The sequence below is a fragment of the Pseudovirgaria hyperparasitica genome (genome assembly GCF_010093815.1).
Source record: "Pseudovirgaria hyperparasitica strain CBS 121739 unplaced genomic scaffold EJ05scaffold_9, whole genome shotgun sequence".
Lineage (NCBI taxonomy): Eukaryota > Fungi > Ascomycota > Dothideomycetes > Acrospermales > Acrospermaceae > Pseudovirgaria > Pseudovirgaria hyperparasitica.
The window spans coordinates 1043432-1060822 of record NW_022985557.1 but is presented as its reverse complement, the minus strand read 5'-3'; the positions used below and the strand labels follow the sequence as shown (position 1 = coordinate 1060822).

Genomic DNA, 17391 nt, shown 5'->3' with positions numbered 1-17391 from the left:
CCGCGACATTTTGTCAAACATGTATGCTTTCGGTCAGTAACCATCATGCATTAAAGTCAACTATTCACTCGGCACATCATCACTAGAAACGACTCATATATTGACACCGTGAGAGAACTATTATCACATTGCTGCATCGCTCCGTCGCTTCATGGGGGAATCAACTCTCGAGGCCCTGTGCTTTCCATCCATTCACCGTCATCACAATCATTATCATTTATTTCCCACCAAACCAGCTTCCAATCCAGCTTTGCGTCTTCGCAGCACCCTTCTCCACATTCTTATCGAAGGAATCTACGGCCTTGCTCAGACCTGCTCCCGTCTCGCGCTTCAGCTCCTCGGCCCTCTTCTCGGCGTCTTTACCGTATGCTTTGGCTTGGTTGACCTGTGCGTCTAGATTAGCATGACCATCAAGAATACGCCATTGTAAATGTTGATCGACAGTTCGGCGATAGAAAGGATATGCGCGTGTGTGTATGCTTCACGACTTGTGGACGAGATAGGTCACATACCGCGCTGTCAACCTTCTGCCCGGCCTGCTCGCCCCAGACCTTGCCCTGCGTCTTAGCCTCCTTCTCGATCCCAGGCAGCTCGCTCTTGACTTTCGACGAGAGCCGCGCGGCGTCGTCTAAGGAACGGTCAGTTTACACAGTGAGACACAATCCAGCTGAAGGAACGCACGCTCGAGCTTCTTCTCGGCGACCTTTGGGTCGCCGCCGGCGGAGTACAGGTAGTAACCGGCACCGGCGGCGGCGCCGACACCGAGGACTTTGACGATGCGTCCGGACATGGTGGGCTGTGATGGGCTTTTGATTGTTGGGAGAGATTGGAAGAGATGGATGGGATGAGGATGCCTGATTGTTACACGCGAGGAATGAGAGAGCTATATGAGTTGGGCGGCTGGGATTGGGGAGAGGGTTGGAGCTGGGTAGGTAGGTAGGTACCTACTACCTAGTGTGCCGGGTGAGCTTGCGATGACGTCTGTGAGCACGGGCTGAATCCAGTGGCCGTGGATCGTAAAAGGGCCGGGCGTCTGTGCGAGAGGTTTGGCCGCGGCGGCCGTCGAGAGGTGAGGAGCCTGAGCCTGAGCTTGCAGGTCCGAACTTGAAGGAGTTTTTGTTCACTTCATGGAATGTTAATTTATATTATCGTTATTAGTTTTGCAATCAAATAAGCATAATATTAGAGATATCCGCCATATATAAGTCTTATGTAACTAATACTTCGTTGCCCTTGAAGAGTGCTGCTTCAAAGGCAGGAGTCGAGTGAGATGCCTTGCGCCTAAATAACAAATCAACGAAACAATGCTAATAGCAATGCACCAATCCAATTCCACCACAATAAAACTATGCAGCCTTCTTGTAAATGACCATGGGTATCATAAGTCGTACAAAGCGTCCCTGCTGGCCTACGCGATAGTCTGATCGAGTCGATCAAGGAGAGCCGTGTTCGCCGAGATTATAGATCCGAGCACTCTATAGGAGACCGGACTGAGCCTGTCCAGTCATAACTCAAGTCCTTGAATTGATCGAGTAAGATGTTTAATTAGGTATAAGCTCGTAATCGCCTTCTTCCTTGAGGAACTTGGCAGAGGCGACGAGACCGACGCCAGACAAGCCGAGGATAGCCCAAGACACAGTACATAGGATCCAAGAAGCGTCAAGCTCCCAGCCATCAAAGAAGCGTGCGTCGGAGTCGAAAACGTAAGCCTATCGAATTGCTCAGTACATCTCATATGCCAGTTGCCATCTTAACTCACCACAAGCGCCATAGCGATGAGCTGCACCAGAGCCGAAAATCCCAGAAGAGATGCTGTGACCTTCCAACCTTGATCTCGCTTTTGCTTTCCTCCTGCTAGGACTACGATGTATGCGACCAGGGTTGCAAGCTCGATGATAACGGAGAAGCTCATAAGAAAGCCCACAGAGCGCCATATTGAACAGAATTGTCGCTGGTCAAGCTGGCAGTCGGCGAACTCGGGGAACGGTTCGCATGTACCCTTTATGGTGGAACATTTACGGTGCAGGCCGTATGAGAAGCGTATGCTGTTGCCTTCCTGTATCATGCCTTAGCAGATGCGCGATGTCTAGCCCTAGAATGTGCTTTCTGGTCTTTGAGGGGAGGAGACATACGGGTCTATAGCTTAACCATCTAGGCTCGATGATTGAGGCCAGTGTCAGGGCAGTCGCTGTTCACTTGTTAGGATCAAGTCTCCCGACTCTGCTTCTCAAGTTCATCATACCGGCGACCACGACCCAGAGTCCCACGCCATATACAATTCGTCTCGTCATGACGCTCAACGTCCCACCCAATTCCAGCCGTACTGACCTATCGAGTGGCGTTGCGTGTGTTTGTGTGTGTTGTAGCACGGTAGGACAGGGTATGAGAAGAATTTGTAACTGGGAAGATGGAAACGCGCCGTAGGCGATAGGAGGTCGGTCTGTGAGGTCCAAGTCTAGGTACAAGGATTCGGCGGCTGTCTCCACACTGCGGGTTCAGGATTGACGAACACAAGTACGCAACAGACGCGTTTCTTGTGCGACAAGTTGCAAGGTCACGGTATTTTGCAATTTTTCTTTGGACTTTAGGATACTACACATGCGCGGGAATATCCCAAAGATAAGGACTTGCAGGTCGCTTTAACACTTGTGTCACTTGCCCATCCGGCAACTGTAAAAGTCTTACGGTGCGCCTGCCAGCCGCCCACTAAATTAGTTGTGAACAGGCGCCTGTGACCATCTTTTCTATACCCGAATCAGCATCGGAATCCGGTGCTAATGCGATGTCCTGCAGCATGTTTGCAGGACGACTTTCGACAGAATCGTAGATTTCCCTTCTGCGTTATGATGTGACCAATCAGAAGCTATGGAGTCCTGCTCCTCGTGAAGCATCATGGCTTGACTCGGTGTATCTCCTCCCTTATCTCTTGGTGATTGACTCGGTATCTCTCAGGCGATGGCAGACGACCAGTGTCATCTCCAGACGTAGATACGTATCCTACTCATGTCTGTAGAATAATCATCCTTGGCTATACTGACGCTAAATCGCACTGCACTTAGGTTTGTGAAGTAAACTTTGTATGTACACCTGTGTTATAAACAACAACCTTCAGAACTACCAACGCCATCATGCTGGGTATGGAACAATGCAAACGTCGTAATGATTCTTGCGCTCGTCACTGGAAGACGACTTCTTCTTCAGTCCTTCTCCCTCAATTGCTCATCACGTCCTGGAGGCGGTCCGCTCGAGTCAACTCCTTGCCAGCCATGGCCATCCCATCCATGAGCAGCATCTGTCGCACCCTTCGCTTCACCCTCACGCACCATCCCTCGAATGTCGCTCCAGTACTCCAGCTTCCGACATTGCTCGTCCGCTGTATTGGCAGCTTTGAGAAGATTGTCGATTCTGCGGCTTTCGATCTCATCCTCGGGTTGTTTACGGTTCTTATGTTCCTCACGGTGTTCGCCCGCCGCATCGAGCTCAGCTGTCAATGTGGCAAGTAGCTGGCGACGTGAATCTTGGAAAACAAGTTGAGCCATGATAGCTGGTATCTATATATTTGTCAGCGAGAATCATCTCTCAAGGCTCACCGAGATCTGTAGACTTACATTCTCAGCGAGATAGTGAAGCTCTTCGCCGCCTTGCGACAAGAATTGCTTCACAACTACAATCTTTTCTCTGTCGATTGGAGACTTTTTTAGAGCAGCCATTAACGCGAGAACGTTCGTGATCTCCTCCCTTTGCCCCTCGTCCACCGATGGTTGTCTCGTATTCATGACAAAATTTGAAGGTACCAGCGTAGTACCTATACTTGCTGCGTCTTTGCGCAGAGGCTGTGCATCTTCTAGATCCTTCCTAGTACGCTGCTTTTTCTTATTCCTCTTGCGCAGCCAGCGTCTCCTACGGACGAACGAGTGGAACCATGGGTGGCTTCCGTGCCATGAGAAGCCTCTGAACCAGTACGAGTACTCCCAGCCCTCCTCATCCACGTCGTGGGACATGTCCACATACCATGACTTCCAAGTCCATTCCCAGCTCGGGTCTGGCAGTTGTGCATTTGTGATATTAACAGGTGACGGTTTATAGGTAGAGGTTACCCAGGGCTTAGGATCGAAATTAAGTAGTGAATTTGCGGAGAACAAAGGAATTCCACAACAGAAGGCCCCGCGCTGATTCTCATACAAGATGTCTATGTTCTCTGTCGGGCTTGACTTCTCCTCTGAGTCGGTATCTATTGCTGGAGTTATCGGCGAGTGGTCTTCGAGACTGATTGGCTCCTCCGCCATTATCTATGTAGCGAAACAGTATGAGAGTATTAGGATAGTAGTACGATCAGGCTTCTTCTCTGCTCTATGCAAGTGTTAGTCGCTTAGGCGCCTGCAAAGTACGAAAGCAAGCATACCTTAGACATGCTGTTTGAAATATCACCGAGGCTGGAGGGAGGGAAACTCAGAACAGCACATGAATAAAGCAGTAATGACCTAGTAACAAAGGAAAACGAAGTAAGATACAGAGGCAAGAGCGACGAAATGTTATAATGACCGACGGGAGAAGTGAGAAGTCGACGAAGCTGATTACGTGCAATACGCGATGCCACGCAGTGACGATGACGAGAACTTGGATCCCATGTCCTGCGGCTTCCAGGATTTCGGTTCGTTGCCACGGGGGACGCGACTCGGAACATTCCAACACGGCATCTATGAGCACACCACAGCAGAGATCATACTAGATCTCCTAATACAAGCAAGCTTCAAGGCCTCTCATTCTCTCATTCTGCTTATGCTTTTATCCCTTCAAAATCTCAAGTTTTATTATTGATGTTAATATCTACACGGTCTGTCGTCTAGATCCCAGATCATGACTCGGTTCTACCCCGATATATATCCCAGGCACCAGAATACACCTGTGGACCGTGAAATCTCAACGCCTTCACCTTCCTTTTCGGACTTAGACTGTCATGCTTGAACAACCTCAAAATCTGCCACCCTTCCGCACGTGTGAGCAGCATTCATAAACAGCGCACCCAATGCTTGATTTCGTGGCTGACGGAGCTCGCCACTGATCCACCTGTTCGTTTAAATGACTGTTGCGCTCCTCCTTGTGTTTAAACCGTCTGTGGTTTCTTCTTGATAAAACTCTACATTTCTTTTCGACTACACGCGACGGTGCTCCGATCAGCCAATTGCCTTACTGAAATGCGATCTACGACCGTTGCTACTGCCCTCGCTTTTGTGAGTGCTGCTGAGGCGGGAGTGAGAACCAGCAGCACCGCAAACCACACTTGTGTGTTACAAGAGCCATTTCTTTCGTGCTCTACTGAGGCGGATCCTGCAAAAGTTGACTCATGTTGCGTGGAGACATTCGGAGGATTGGTTCTTGCAACACAGTTCTGGTCAACATATACCGGAGGTGAAGATAAGGGGCAAAAACTACCGGCAGAAAGCTGGGGTATTCACGGACTCTGGCCTGATTTTTGCGACGGAAGTTATACGCAATAGTAAGCATCTGACATGTAGATTATTATCAGCTGTGTTGATTTCTCAAGCTGCGATCTCAAACGTCAATATGATCCGCATCCATCGCCAAATACAACGAATGGTTTGCCAAATGGTACTATAGTCCCACCGTACAATGGCCCTACTGTCGACACATTCCTCGAGAAGTTCGACCGATACGATCTGCTCGAATACATGAATAAGTACTGGATTGCCCAGAATCAGCCCAATCACGAGCTTTGGGCCCATGAATTCTCGAAGCATGCTACCTGTTTTTCGACTTTCGATGTGGAATGCTACGGTCCTCAATATGTTCAACATGAGGAGCTCGTACAGTACTACGAAACAGCGATCAAGTATTACCAGGACCTGCCAACATATGACTGGCTGGCTGATGCGGATATCAAGCCATCGAACAAAACAAAGTATTCTTTGACTCAGTTCCAGGATGTACTGTACAAGGCCTACGGCGCTTTGCCTTTCATCGGATGCTCTGGACCACGGTTCAACGAGACAGTGGCGGGCAGAAATACAACCGATCGTGGTTTCACAGTCATCTCGGAGGCATGGTATTACTCTCACGTGTATGGCCAACCTCAAGCCCATGACTACGAGCCTGTCAATGCATCTGCATCGTATGTTACCAACTGTGCGAAGACTCCAGGAGCTTTGACATATCCTAAACGAAGCAAGGGCTCAGAGAGCTGGTATTGAACCCGGGAACATGAATACGGAATTCATAGATATCAAAAGCAAAGTCATTGATGCTCGTATGTAGAATACATAACACTGATGTGAAGGTGCGTTCGACCTGAGTATTTCAATTGCGCTGTCGACTCCATTGTTTCTACAAACAACGATGAACATCCCTCTACACAATCCAGCACCTGCCTGTAGGAGTCTCTTCACTGATATCCTTGCGTTACGGTTCCTTTCAATTCCATTATTTTCTGTTCCGTATCTCCTGACCGAATACCTCATATAATGATATTCTAAGCCTCTCACTATAGCATTCCCACGCAAACGCAGATGCTTCCACTGGCCCAACACACCCAACCAAAGAACGATCTAATGCTCAACCCATAATCAATACAGTGTCAGTCAGAGTCATATCAGTACACTGCCCGTGCACTGTCCTCTGCAACCAAACATATCTCACCGCAGCGATGTGAAAGATTTTTGCCTCGTGAGCTGATCGTGGCAAACGTTGTACTCTGGAACTAGTGTAGAAACTTGCAAGTAAATCTACTGTTACTGACATAGGATGTTATAGAGAGCTGTATAAGTTCCAGTTAGTCACTACTCACCGTTAGCATGGCTCGATATATCGGAAAATGTGAATGTAGAAAAGTGGCCCCCTTGCCTGGCAGGAGAAAGAGGTGAAGAGATATGGTGAGGGCGTTGGTTTCCTCGATTTATGGCCAGCGGGCGAGTTAAACGTTAAACTCGCTCGCTGGCAATCTGAAAGGTATCAAGGCGTATGCTTCACTATCTTATCGAACATAGTTAATTTGTCTTGCCATGTTCACCAGTTCCTATATCTTATATAAAAACCCCAAGGTGGATGTGGAGTCTCTCTCGCTGTGCAACAACAGACCCTCTAGACCGACACTACTAGACTACCAAATCCGGACTATCGAGTACGACCTCCTATATTGAGTATCAGTTCTAGTTGAAGTTATCACATATAGCTCTATGTTACTTACCATATTCTAGCCATCGACCTCGAGTTTGAGCAAGAAGAACACTTTACGACACTAAACTTATATCATTGGATTCTTTATCGCCCTTTATAATGCCGAACCAGCAAGCAGAATCTCAAGGCAGTAAGAATGGAGATCCCAAGGGATCTAAGGAGTCTCAAGACCAAAACCTTGTGTCTCACAAGAAAACCAGACCGCCCGCTGCCAAAATTCGAAGTAGTGCGGCTGAAACAAGCAGTAGCAGGACGATGGGGAGTAGCAGCAGCAGCAGCAGCAGTAAGGCAATAGTGAAGAACCTTAACGTCAGGATAAAACCCATGCGCCTTATATACAAAGATGATCAACAGTACAGACGTCTCTTCGGATGTGAGCCAAAGTTCATTGTGGCTAGGCATAAGGACAAGAAAGAAGGTGCCAAATAAGGGACTGAGACAGCATACCTTATACAAATATAGAACTACATTAGCACTAGGCATGTTATATCCATCTATGTATAATTTTCCCTCCTCGCAGGTGTCCTTGCTTGTGACAGATGTGGTTTCGCCGGTCCAGATGTTGATGGGGTGTTCGTGACGTTTATATTATGCAGTCCTCAGCTCGTGAAAAAATTATGACAACAGTTGCTCCCATCTATACGCTCAAGCTTGTGCACAATATATGGTCAAGCTGTCCTATGACCCGTGTTCTTCACGTGCTATTATCTTCATGGCAAGCCAATGGTACAGCCTCAAGAACGATCATACCTTCTAGCATTATTGATTGCATCTGAACTATTCACAGTTAGGTACGCTCTTGGAGACGCAACTGGCAGACTGCTCATTTGCTGCTGCCAGCCCTACATCTATATTGCGATATGTACCCATACGCCGACCGTCACGGCATGCACAATACAATATCCTTTTAATGAATTCATTCACATTACTTGAAAGAAAACTTCAAGAAGGCTTTGTTGATCGATGTTGACCCAAAGATACTCGGATAGTGGCGGCATTGGGATTAAGAATCGAGTCTTTGTAGTAGGGCAGCCAAAGCCTCATCTCAACAAGAGGTGCGATACATGGCCACGAGAATGTAGCAAGAGAAGCAGAAAATTGTCTAGAACAGAACAAAAGCTACTGATCGATATGATGACAGTTCTCAGTCGAATGATCAGGGCGCAAGGAATATGAGTCGAAGCAGGGCTTGAGAAGCTTCAGGAGGAGCTAATAGAGCACCATGTTGACTGAAATATCAGCAATACATCACTCGGTCCCTAATAAATCCTTGCGTAGACTGTAATGTTATGCTCTTATCCGTTGTCCAAGTCATGTGTACAGTCAACGTTTTTCTCCGATTGGCATGGAGAATAACAACAACTTCCCATGCCGGAAAAAGGGGGATCCGATAACAACAATACAGTCACCACCTCATAGTCTAGATCCGAACGACTCATCACGATCCATACTAAGCTCGGTGTCGAGCCTCTTAGCTTTCTCATCCTCGCATCCCTCTCCACATCTCTCCGCAAAGGTCAAGATGCCCTCAAGCTGGCTGACCAGCAAACCAACCGCACACACCGCATACATCAAAACCGATCGACGAGTCCAATTCAACAGTCCAGTTGAGACATCTCCATTACGACAGTCAGCCAGATCGCGAAGACCAAGCCCAAGCTCTGCACCCCCTGTAGCGCGCCCAGAAAAGGAGTACAAAGCCTCGCGTCACGAGAAGCCCAAAAGTGACTATACAACCGACCGAAATGGATATAGAAATGAGTGCGAGGATAGAAGGAAGAGAGATGAGAAGAAGGTCCAATATATAGCTAGAAATGGGTGCGAGGATAGGTGCAAGAGAGAAGAGAAGAAGATCCAATATGTGGATAGAAAGGAGTGTGAGGACAGGTACAAGACTGAGGCGAAGAAGGTCCAACATGTGGACAGAAAGGTGTGCGAGGACAGACACAAAAAAGACGAGAAGAAAACCCAATATGTGTATGGAAAGGAGTGCGAAGACACATGCAAGAGAGAGGAAAAGAAGGTCCAATATGTGGAAGGAAAGGAGTGCGAGGACAAATGCGCAAGAGAGGAGAAGAAAGTCCAATATGCAAGGAGTACGACGTGCTATAAGTACAAGACGTACTATATTGTGCAAGTTCGTGTTATCCCAAGACATATCAGTACTGGAACAGGGCGTGTGACTAGGGTGAGGAGGATTTCTATTGTTGATACGACGGCCTGAGCGGGCACTTGAGGCAACCTTACCGTTGTCAGGATGTATGTACCTCCCGATAAGTCTTGACAGGCACATATCTTTCCTCCAGTCGCCTTCAGCTTAATAGTCTCATCTCGAAATCCTCGAGTAGGGATGCCTTTGAAATCCACTTTTGCAGTGCTCTTTTGTACATGGGTGAAGGAACCATTTCAGCTGTTTTCTACGCGTTACGAGCTAGTTACTCCGGACCAGAAGCTCTTAGCTATACTGACTATCCGTCGTTTGTAGCTCAAAAGACTATCGAAAGGCTCAGGTTAAGTCCCACTCGATCGTGGCCATTGAGATCAATTCTTGGGGATGCCCGCGTTCAGATTCGAGACGAGAAGCATATGGTATTGGCTTCAAGCTTGAACAAAGGGTTAGAGTGAGATATATAGGGTAGCCCAGCGGAGATGGTATAGCCGCGCCTGCTATCAGATCCGACCGATTCTAGCGCCATTTGTCGTGTACCATTCCGTCTCATCGTAGCACACTCGACCCAAATCAGCATAGCGTAGCAATAGCTTCCCCATGCAAAACATTTATATGCCGACGCTCGGGTATAGCGCGACGTCATTTCCTGGGGGAAGTAATTAATGCGAAGGAATTTAGGGCTGATTACGGCGATTGCGCCCCTTATATACTTAAGTCTCCTCTCCCGGTCCTCGCATGCCAGAGATATCGTATGACAGTGCACTGCTGTGTGACTATAGCATACTTGAAAGCCGTATGTCGATGGTCCTATTCTCGAAATTCCCATTACTGACTCGTTTGACCCATAGCTCCACAGATTGACAGGGAACATCGCTGTTAAATCCACTCCTCACATGGCAGCCCCCGGTGCTGTTGACGGTGACGAACTCGGTGATCAGCAATACTACCGACATTTCTCACGCCGTTCAAGTACACAAGAGGAATATACACAGAAAGACTATGAGCCAGAACTGTCTCAGAGCTCACCGAGAGGCCCTCAACACGATCAACGTTATCACTATAACCGCACTCAGTCGGCCCCTTTCACCTATTTTCATGACTCCCGCACTACCATTCCCCTTCCCTCACCCAGTCATACACAACACCTCGAAACCATCTCAACACAACAGCCATCCACGTTCGATCTCGTCACACGCAAAGAAAGCAGAGCCTCATCACTCCCGACCCTTCAGAAAACACGACAGCGCTTGGGTCTTCACCCGACCGTGCCCATCATCGACGAGCACGACGAAGAGCCACATAATCATTTGATATGGAGCAAGATCAAATTGACACTGCGTGAGCCATTTGCCGAGTTCTGGGGCACATTCATCCTGATACTCTTTGGAAACGGGGCCGTCGCGCAGGTGTTGCTAAGTGTAGGCGATACGACGGCACCTGGAGGGAACGGCTATGGGTCGTATCAGTCAATCTCCTGGGGGTTAGTTAGCTGATATCTCATTAATCACTCATTTGAACAGCTCTATGCCAATTGAATCATGCTGACGACCACGCAGTTGGGGTATAGGCATCATGCTAGGCATATATGTCGCAGGAGATAGCGGTGCTTACCTGAACCCAGCCGTAACATTCTGTTCGTGCCTTTACCGTAAACTTCCCTGGCGGCGTTTTCCCCTGTACTTGCTCGCACAATTATTAGGCGGCTTCGTTGCGTCTGGCGTCGTATACGCAAACTACATCAACGCAATAAACGACTTCGAAGGCCACAACGTTCGCACCGTGCCACCCAGCTCAACTGCCACCGCAGGAATATTTTGCACTTACCCTAAAGCATACTTGACCCGAGCAAGTCAGTTCTTCTCTGAATTCATCGCGAGTGCGGTCCTCATGTTCGTCATATTTGCACTCAAGGATAATGGAAACATGGGCGGCAGCAAGGGCGACAAATGGTTTCCCCTCGCGCTGTTCTTTCTCATATTTGGTATTGGCGCATGTTTCGGCGTTGAGACTGGATACGCGATCAATCTTGCGCGTGATTTTGGACCAAGATTGATGAGTTACGCGGTGGGCTATGGATCTGAGGTGTGGTCTGCAGGGGGCTATTACTTTTGGGTACCGATCGTGGCGCCGTTCTGTGGTTGTACGTTTGGTGGCTTCTTGTATGATGCCTTCATCTACACAGGTGAGAGTCCGGTCAATACGCCATGGTTGGGTTTGAGGAGGATCTTCTCACCTAGAGCGGCGGCGAAAGCAAGGAGGCAGAGGGAAAGGAGGGCGAAGGAGGAGGGAGTCGTTTAGTTGAGCTGGAGGTGGAGTTCAGATGTTGTTAACAGGGGCCCTCTTCTACAGCACCAATAGCGTTTCTGCAGTCTCTTGTAGGATGAAGAACATGAGTGCTGCGAAACGTGCCGCAGGAACTGAATATGTTTATCTTGTCTCATCGTGTCATTGCTAGTCGCGTGATGCTGTTATTGGGACCCGGCTACTCTATTCCACTCATGCTTGCTACCCAGCAGACGAGAATTGTTTTCTTGACTTGATTGGTTCTAGTCAAAGCCAGCATTTTGCATTTACTTGACAGCATTTTATGGTATCATGCTGTCAATACAGGCGGAGATCCAAAAGATACCGTCATATCATCTAGTCATACTGTCGATTGTTGTTGGTGTCAACGTACAACATAGTCCATTCTTGTTGACGTGTGCGGATACCTGGGCGACGACCTAGACGACTTCGCATGTCGTGAACCTAGAGAGCAATTGTCTGATTTTTCTAGATGCGTGAACAAGAGTCAAATTGATGTACCTTTTCCAATTCTTCTAGCCCACACTTTCTGCCTCAGGCTTCCAAATATGTCTCTTATGAAGCGTGTGCTGTATGAGAAGCAGAGTACCAGATCCGGTATATTAGCATATTTCACGGAGAACATGCAGTCTAAAGACAACCGTCAGGGCCATACTGGTAGCCGAGAATGGTTCTTGCTATCACAATGACATCACTGCCCTCCAAGCCTCCTCTCTGTCTTGTCCCTCTCACCCGCCGCAATATCCCTTAACTCTTCCCGCGTACTGTTGAACTTCCCTGCGACCTGATTGAATGGGTTGTCTGGATGTTTCTCAAATTCCTTGCGTATCTGGTCAATCTTCTGGTTTCGCCTCAGTCCTTTCTCATCTTTCATCTCTTCTAATCTTCGCTCCTCATACTGGGTATATGCTGCTTTGAATCTCCTCTCTGGATGCCGGTCTATGCTCTCATTGGTGTTAGACGTCAGAGATAGCGCGTCAAGCGCATTGTCAATGCCGGTTGCGTTGAGTGATGTAGCCTTTTTTGAAGTTTGACCGTCAAGATCACTAAATGCCGAATCTATGCCTCTGGGTTTCTTCTCTGCCTTTTTGGCGCCGGCGCCTTTGGGCTTGGAGGGAAGTGAGGCTTCTTCTTCAGCGAGAAGGGCTGCTTTTTCGGCTTTTTTGCGCAGAGCCTCAGCTTGTTTCTCTTCTGCTGCGGCACTATATGGATTTCAGTGGAAGTCGGGATCTAGAAGCAGATTGGAACGGAATACGCTTTGGAATTAGACTTAGAGCCTTTAGACCATTGCTCGGCTTCTGCGGCTGCTGCCTTTTTGTCCGCTTCCGCTTGCTTTGCGGCCGCGGCGTCGGCTTTGCGGGCGTTGCCTGCGGCCTTTTTAGAGTTTTCGCCCGCAGCTTTCTTAGGCATAGTTGAGCGCTGGATCTGGATTGGGTTACTGGTGGTATATAATCAAGTGTTTGGTGTCAAGAACTTCGCTCGAGCTGTCAGCGTCTCGTTTAAGCAAAGGAAGAAGGGTCTTTAGAGTCATGGGGAAACGACTGGTAGGAAATGGAGGGGCTATGATGGTACCGACCTGATTAGATAAGATCTGATCAGGGGATCGAGAGCTAGACCTACCTGGGCCAAAAACTCGAGTTTCAGGTTTCCTTTGCCGATGCATCCAATTCATCATTGATACTGATGATTCGCACCAGCGGCCCGGGTTCTTCGTTGTATAGCCTTGATTGATTATGAGCCCTACAGCTTACTGGAAGTCTGTTCTACTAGACGCTTCTAAAAACTTCCAGCGAGATGACCCAAACTACTTCGCTGCTGATCCGACTGCCCTAGTTACAACATCTACAGCGCACAATTTCGTTCTGGGAACAGGCGCAGATATATTTGATGCGATAGCACCATATATCGAAGCAGCAGAACATGAAGTCATCTTCGTCACCTGCTTTTGGGCCAAGTCTAACTCCCAGGAGAAGCTCAGTCATGCCCTACGAATGCTCTCCCGAAAAGCTGAGATCCTAGGAGCTACCATACGTGTTCGGATCGCATTCTCATCCTTATCATTGATTCAGAAGCTATTCCACACAACCTCACTGGACGGTCAGATCTGGCCCAAAGACAAATGGACATCGCATCTGTATCTGCCTCCACCTCAGGAACTACCTGGACTGGATTTACAGATCAAAAGCATATTCGTCCTTCCCTTCAGTGTCATGCATCCTAAATATGTAATCATTGACCGCAAGACTGCATGGTTGCCAAGCTGTAATGTGAGCTGGGAGTCCTGGTTCGAAGGTGGCATAGAGCTGTCAGGCCCTGTCGTGCAACAATTTGTGCAGTTCTATCAATCATTTTGGGCACGTAAAGATCCTCTTCCGGATATTATGCCTGGAGAGTCTGGTCAACTCGATCTACCAAGACAAATACCAGAATTCACTAGCCAAGAGCATCTACATCCCAAATTTTGCCATCGTCGTGTGACAGATACACGTTCCATGCTGACAGTCTTTCTACCATCACCTCATAGACGGAACCCAAGTTGGAGTCCTTTCACGGAACAGGCGGTGACACCATATCCGGAGACTCCGCTGAACCGGTTCCTACTACGTCTCCTGGAGAAAGCTTCGAAAGACATCTACATACAAACACCCAATCTAACCTCACCTCCTGTGCTGTCAGCTCTTCTAGCCACACTGGTTCGTGGCGTCAATGTGACCATTGTTACCTCAGCACGACTTATGATCCTAGAGCAAATTGTCACGGCAGGAACTACGACAAAAAGATGTTTGAAGAAGCTTGTCAAACGGTATAAAGCCCACCAAGCAGCATACTCACAGCGCGATCCAGAGGCAGGTCTCAAGATCCCAGGCACGCTAGAGATATGGTTCTTCAAGCCTGGTTCAGCAATTGACGCCCAGAGGAATGTTCCTGTACAAAGCCATATAAAATGTACGATTGTCGACAAGGAATGGGTCATATTAGGAAGCGGCAACATGGACCGCGCAAGCTGGTATACCAGTCAGGAACTGGGCGTCGCCTTCCAGTCACCAGCACTTGCGAGTGAGGTCTGGAGTGCGCTTCATGCGACCAACATGCTTGATACGTAGATCAACCACGGGCTTTCAACGTCATGCAATACTGTCGCAGAGGAATGACGAAGGGCGGTCCTACCATCCTCTCTAGGAACCTACGGTTCGTACAAGAGGACCATTGCACAGCTCGGATGCTGCTCAACATGACGAAGTGGCATATCGTTTAGGTTTTCACACAGCTTTGAGAACCAATAACTCAAATCGAAGTCTCTGCAGAAACTAATATCTTCTGACGACCTCTTCAGGCGAGGTCTTTAATCGGAGCCATCAGCCTCGCAGAATTCTCGTGCTTGTGTAGTACTGGACTAGATATATAATAATTGGGGTGGAAAGTCTCGTGCGACGAGATAGTGGTATTGAACTCCTCCGGGGCGTAGTCTGATGCGCCAACGCCGTACCAGGAACTCTAGATTGTGAACATAGCCAAGTCTGAAGGCGACCACAATAGCCCTTTAGCAAGCAGAATTACTGTTGGTATTTTATACAAGTATGGAACATCTTGCCGTAGATTTGAAAACAAGGATAAGAATTCGTATTCAGGTCGACTTATTTGCAGACCTGTGCATACGCTAGATCTATGCAGCTAAGCTAGTGAGACCCTAACGTAAAGTGACTAGTCCTCGGAACGTGAGGTATATTTAGCCTGCCAGGGTAAGGACAAGGGCGCCAACGTGGCGTAAATCTCACTAAATAGATCAGACACGAAGAACGCAAATGTTACCTATGTCATGCCGCGTAGTAATAGCCCACGAAAACACCAACTCCAACATAAGCCCTAAAATACCACTCTGCGCCCATGATGACGGCCCCAGTGAGCCTCAACAGGTACTAGCATCCTTGGTCTAGGTTGCTTAGAGTTATGGCACAGCTTTATAGCATCAAGTCCAACGTACCTATGCCATATGAGGCAGTAAGCCCTTAGAATGTTACCCGCATGTGGATGAGTGCGGGAACTTGAGAGGCGTAGGCGCTTATGGGGCGCAATGGAGGTCCTTGTGCTGGAATTCGAGTCGTCCCGCTACTTGGCTGAGCGAAACATATGGCTTCTCAAAGCTGGTATGTATATGATCATCGGCATCCGAAAGTCGTGAATAGTATTGGTCATCGTCTTTATTCCCATTGCATTGGAATTGCTGATATGTTGTTCCGCGCATCGCCTTCCCAATTGGTACGAGGGTTTCTTATTTTCGTTCTATGCATCGCTGTCCTGGAGGTTTCGCACCATGGCTTTATACACGTCTTTACTACCATCGTGGGAGGTCACGACAGAGTGGTACCATCCGGCCACCTTATACCGTGTCCTCAATCGGCACCAATCGTGAACGGCTCAGTCGACATTCACAGAGAGCAGATCCCTACGTACATTAATAACGGAGCGGTATTAGATCAGGGAATATCTCAGTGGTGCGACTTAGCATTCAACCATACCTACATCCATGCTTTGCGGTCTTCGGTAACGCAGATGTGCTCGACGCAGAACGTTGGTTCGACCTTTGCGTGCCACGACGTAGGGATCACTCACGGTCGCCGGGATGCATTTTGCGTGGTTGAAGGCGCAAGATTCGACGCAACGACCTCACGCTTCGACCTCGACTGTACACCAGACGCTCTCTCGAGACTACCGACATATATGTACGATACAGGAGTTCCAAATGTGCTGAGAGAGACATTTCGCATCGGCACGCCAGAGCAAAAAGAGCAGCAGATATCCAGCCAGCGCGGAGGCACAGTCGTTCTTGTTAAGCGTGAGCTACCAGGGAATCTCTGGCACTCGTTATTAGAGATTTGGTCATTCTGGCTGACTATGGACACGCTCGGCTTCGAGGCTTTTGCGCAGTCAAATGATGTGCAGGTCGTTTTTGTCGATTCACATATCAAGATGGAACCATATGCAGATCTGTGGACTGTGTTCAGCGGTGGAAAGAAGCCGCTGCGAATGGAAGAATATGCGAATATGAATGTTGAGAAGAGGGGGTATTTTAAGCAGGTGGTGATTCCACTGTCTGGAGGAAGCAATCCGATCTGGCAAGGTGACTGGGAGAAGCTCAACTGTTGGCAGTCGGAGCTAGTCAAGACGTTCAGTGATCGTGTCCTCAAGACTTTCGAGGTTGTGGATAAGGCAATCACCGATCACAACGTCAGGATCACCTTCCTGGATCGCAAAGGCAATAGACGATTTGTTCACCAAGATCAACTACTCGCTGGAATCGCGCAGAAATACCCAGATGCAACGATCGATACTGTGGACTTTACCGAAATGTCTTTTGGAGAGCAGTTGGAAGTCATCAGCAATACGACAGTGCTCATTGGTGTCCATGGAGCTGGTATGACGCATAGTATCTTCATGCCGGAAGGCTCGACCATTATCGATATCATGCCGCCGGGTCTGCAATGTAAAGGATTCGAGAATATCGCCGGTCTAAAACATATTGGATACTTTAAGATACAAGGCGGAGGAGAAGAGAAGTCTGGCGCGAGTTTCAAGAGTCCTAGTTGGCAGTCGGATGATGTCGAGGTACATGAATCAGACTTCGTGAGCACCTTTCAGCACGTGATGAAGACCTACGGCAAAACGTAAAGAGATTTAAGGTTCTTTTGTCTCTTCTGACTGTTGATATCGTCTCTCGGCTTCGTTCT

General features: G+C 48.3%; 10 protein-coding genes across 10 annotated transcripts; 5 read left to right on the top strand and 5 right to left on the bottom strand.

The window, feature by feature from the left end:
- Nucleotides 1-217: 217 nt before the first annotated feature.
- On the bottom strand, nt 218-1078 carry EJ05DRAFT_511448 (uncharacterized protein; the record flags this gene model as incomplete). Its single annotated transcript, XM_033748249.1, has 3 exons — nt 682-1078; nt 513-628; nt 218-385 (listed from the first exon to the last, which is right to left on the bottom strand). Exons 1-3 carry the CDS (start codon nt 788-790, stop codon nt 218-220), a joined length of 393 nt encoding a protein of 130 aa, XP_033600124.1. The 5' UTR covers nt 791-1078.
- Nucleotides 1079-1162: 84 nt separating this feature from the next.
- On the bottom strand, nt 1163-2627 carry EJ05DRAFT_538822 (uncharacterized protein). The gene is made up of 4 exons (XM_033749482.1): nt 2243-2627; nt 2133-2188; nt 1760-2056; nt 1163-1709 (listed from the first exon to the last, which is right to left on the bottom strand). Exons 1-4 carry the CDS (start codon nt 2289-2291, stop codon nt 1542-1544), a joined length of 570 nt encoding a protein of 189 aa, XP_033600123.1. The 5' UTR covers nt 2292-2627; the 3' UTR covers nt 1163-1541.
- A 242-nt stretch (nt 2628-2869) lies between these two features.
- On the bottom strand, nt 2870-4306 carry EJ05DRAFT_511446 (uncharacterized protein). The gene is made up of 2 exons (XM_033748248.1): nt 3609-4306; nt 2870-3551 (listed from the first exon to the last, which is right to left on the bottom strand). The coding sequence occupies exons 1-2, from the start codon at nt 4284-4286 to the stop codon at nt 3198-3200; spliced, it is 1032 nt and encodes a 343-aa protein (XP_033600122.1). The 5' UTR covers nt 4287-4306; the 3' UTR covers nt 2870-3197.
- A 485-nt stretch (nt 4307-4791) lies between these two features.
- EJ05DRAFT_476892 (ribonuclease T2) lies at nt 4792-6308 on the top strand. Its single transcript, XM_033744131.1, has 2 exons — nt 4792-5497; nt 5546-6308. The coding sequence occupies exons 1-2, from the start codon at nt 5196-5198 to the stop codon at nt 6207-6209; spliced, it is 966 nt and encodes a 321-aa protein (XP_033600121.1). The 5' UTR covers nt 4792-5195; the 3' UTR covers nt 6210-6308.
- A 740-nt stretch (nt 6309-7048) lies between these two features.
- Nucleotides 7049-7700, bottom strand: EJ05DRAFT_397090 (uncharacterized protein). Its single transcript, XM_033741387.1, has one exon. It carries the CDS (start codon nt 7672-7674, stop codon nt 7276-7278), a length of 399 nt encoding a protein of 132 aa, XP_033600120.1. The 5' UTR covers nt 7675-7700; the 3' UTR covers nt 7049-7275.
- An 836-nt stretch (nt 7701-8536) lies between these two features.
- Nucleotides 8537-9415, top strand: EJ05DRAFT_529454 (uncharacterized protein; the record flags this gene model as incomplete). Its single annotated transcript, XM_033748932.1, has 1 exon — nt 8537-9415. The coding sequence occupies one exon, from the start codon at nt 8537-8539 to the stop codon at nt 9413-9415; it is 879 nt and encodes a 292-aa protein (XP_033600119.1).
- An 839-nt stretch (nt 9416-10254) lies between these two features.
- On the top strand, nt 10255-11659 carry EJ05DRAFT_439496 (aquaporin; the record flags this gene model as incomplete). The annotated part of the gene is made up of 2 exons (XM_033741879.1): nt 10255-10841; nt 10918-11659. 2 exons carry the CDS (start codon nt 10255-10257, stop codon nt 11657-11659), a joined length of 1329 nt encoding a protein of 442 aa, XP_033600118.1.
- A 697-nt stretch (nt 11660-12356) lies between these two features.
- Nucleotides 12357-13075, bottom strand: EJ05DRAFT_486695 (DUF1014-domain-containing protein; the record flags this gene model as incomplete). The annotated part of the gene is made up of 2 exons (XM_033745552.1): nt 12357-12867; nt 12951-13075. 2 exons carry the CDS (start codon nt 13073-13075, stop codon nt 12357-12359), a joined length of 636 nt encoding a protein of 211 aa, XP_033600117.1.
- A 252-nt stretch (nt 13076-13327) lies between these two features.
- EJ05DRAFT_538817 (phospholipase D/nuclease) lies at nt 13328-15262 on the top strand. Its single transcript, XM_033749481.1, has one exon. The coding sequence runs from the start codon at nt 13399-13401 to the stop codon at nt 14767-14769; it is 1371 nt and encodes a 456-aa protein (XP_033600116.1). The 5' UTR covers nt 13328-13398; the 3' UTR covers nt 14770-15262.
- A 954-nt stretch (nt 15263-16216) lies between these two features.
- EJ05DRAFT_501191 (uncharacterized protein) lies at nt 16217-17332 on the top strand (the record flags this gene model as incomplete). Its single annotated transcript, XM_033747088.1, has 1 exon — nt 16217-17332. The coding sequence occupies one exon, from the start codon at nt 16217-16219 to the stop codon at nt 17330-17332; it is 1116 nt and encodes a 371-aa protein (XP_033600115.1).
- Between the last annotated feature and the right edge of the window lie 59 nt (nt 17333-17391).